We start from the raw sequence: 1994 nt of genomic DNA, 5'->3' as shown, positions 1-1994 counted from the left end.
GTGGTGAGAAAACATTTCAATACATGTTACATGTTAAATATACTTTAAAAAATAAATGTTTTTAACAACTTTACTGCATTTTAACCACACCCTAATGACAGTAAACGTGTTTGGTATTTGCAACACTTATCATTATCTCCTTAGCTGTATCGATCCTAAACAAAGTGAGGGGACAGCCTGTTAAAAAAAAGAAGAATGCATCTTTAAGGATTTGGTAATGAATGGGTAGAAAAGTCGCCTCATTCAGCTCCCTCCTCTTCTTTCTGTGCCCACCCTGCCCCCCAGCACACCATTACAATGCAAGACCCCCTCCCCCATCCACCCCCCTCAGCACACACACACACACACACACACACACATTAACACACACACACTCCCTGCCCTGCCCCCTGAGGAACACAGACAGGGGGTGGGTGTGTATGGGTGGGTTTCCCCAACTATTTAAGCAGATTCCAACAGATGGTCGAGGAACTTTCCTCCCAGGGTCACGTTGCTCTTTTTCTCAATTCCCTGTCTCCACCACAACGGACCTGACTACTTCTAATCTTTCTCCACCTCAAAAAGATCTCTTTCAACTCCTGGAACAAGCAGTTTTCCCCAACTATCTAAAAACATCCTTAAAGGGGCCAAACTGAAATTTCACGAAGACCAGACTTTGTCGGTCTCTCTTCCTTCTCCACGGACCTAGAAACTTTTTGTCCTCCCCAGCCGGCCTCCACGGTGGGATCAGACACCCAGCTCCTTCGCTCAGCGAGGACGGTGGAGAGAATCATGCCCTCTGACTTTCTAACGCCTTTCCTGGAACTGGATGAGGAGTTCTGCAAGGTGAGAGCAACCAATGATAAACTTTTATACGCATCTACTATCATGCCACATCCAACTGTCTCCTCTGTGATCTGCTCAAACTCTTGGAAGTCTAGGATAGGATGTCTCTCCATTAATGCAACACTAGAATGAAGTAACAATATTTTTTTATTTGGGGAAAGATGATGAAAAGTTACAAAACTAATGCCTAATTAACTAACAGATAACATTTTTTCTTTGGATGCATTTCAAATAATAGACACAGTCTTGTTAACCAATTTCAGTGTTTTGGTAAAAATAATGTTAAATTAGGTTTGTACATTTCCTTTTCACTGCAGCTTTTGGTTTTGGGCTCTTAAAGTGTTGTGCGCTTCAGAAGCAGCAGCAGAAAGTGGAAAAGTAGAGTTGTTTTGTTTTAATTATTTAAAACTAGTAGTATAGTATAGTAGGTCAAAGTACATTTTGATTTGATTTTGCTGAATAATAATTATATATGTGAGTTTCTTTCATAAAGTATTTTGCACATATAAAAGTATAATGGCTGAAACTATAACATGATAAATACTTATTCTAGTTAAAAAATTGGTCTTACTCCATGAAACCAAAAATCCACACATCTTACACTCAAAGGCTTAATTTAGTCAATTTTTAAGATAAAATATTGTCCAACTTGAGTAACTTTCTCAGGTCTAATTCATCAGCCCTGTTGCTTTAGCTGCAGCTTTAAAATCTCCTTTCAGCTCGACTTGGCCCTGCCAGTCTCGCTCCAGCGCTCCAGGAATGCAGAAAGCTCACAGCTATTCTCCTCTCTCCTTTTGTGTGACAGAATTTCCGCGGCCTGGAGGCGACAGATGGCTCGCCTACCACCACACAGCAGCAACGGCAGCAGCACAGTCTGAGGGTCCTGGGCTTCCAGCGTCGGCATTCTCTCTGCCCCGTGACCCTCCCCAACTCCAAGTTCAACGACAACAGCAGCAACAGCAGCAGCTCTGAGGTGACTGAGTCAGCCTGCTGGGGGCTCAACATGGCCCCCACCCCGCAATGGAGCAGGGAGGGTCAGCTTCCCCGCTCCTCGCTCAGCCACATCCCCTTCAGAGTCGACCGCTCGGTCAGCATGATCGAGGGCAACGTCAGCATCTTGGGAGGCAGAGAGGACAAAATGGCTAATGTGTCCCCGCCGCTGCTGCTCC

At 44.4% G+C, this 1994-nt stretch overlaps 1 protein-coding gene across 1 annotated transcript in view; it reads left to right on the top strand.

Annotated features, from left to right (window-relative positions):
• Positions 1-473: 473 nt before the first annotated feature.
• The window catches only part of LOC118342274 (mRNA decay activator protein ZFP36L1), a 4591-nt gene continuing 3070 nt past the window's right edge, over positions 474-1994 (top strand). Inside the window, exons 1-2 of the mRNA XM_035680782.1 lie at positions 474-825; positions 1631-1949. Coding sequence (XP_035536675.1) covers positions 772-825; positions 1631-1949 — 373 coding nt within the window. The 5' untranslated portion in view covers positions 474-771. The remainder of the gene's footprint in view (positions 826-1630; positions 1950-1994) is intronic.

Source organism: Morone saxatilis, unplaced genomic scaffold, assembly GCF_004916995.1.
Source record: "Morone saxatilis isolate NCDOM2014 unplaced genomic scaffold, NCSU_SB_2.0 Contig8, whole genome shotgun sequence".
NCBI lineage: Eukaryota > Metazoa > Chordata > Actinopteri > Moronidae > Morone > Morone saxatilis.
The sequence above is the reverse complement of the archived record's forward strand: the minus strand, read 5'-3'. Positions and strand labels throughout refer to the sequence as shown.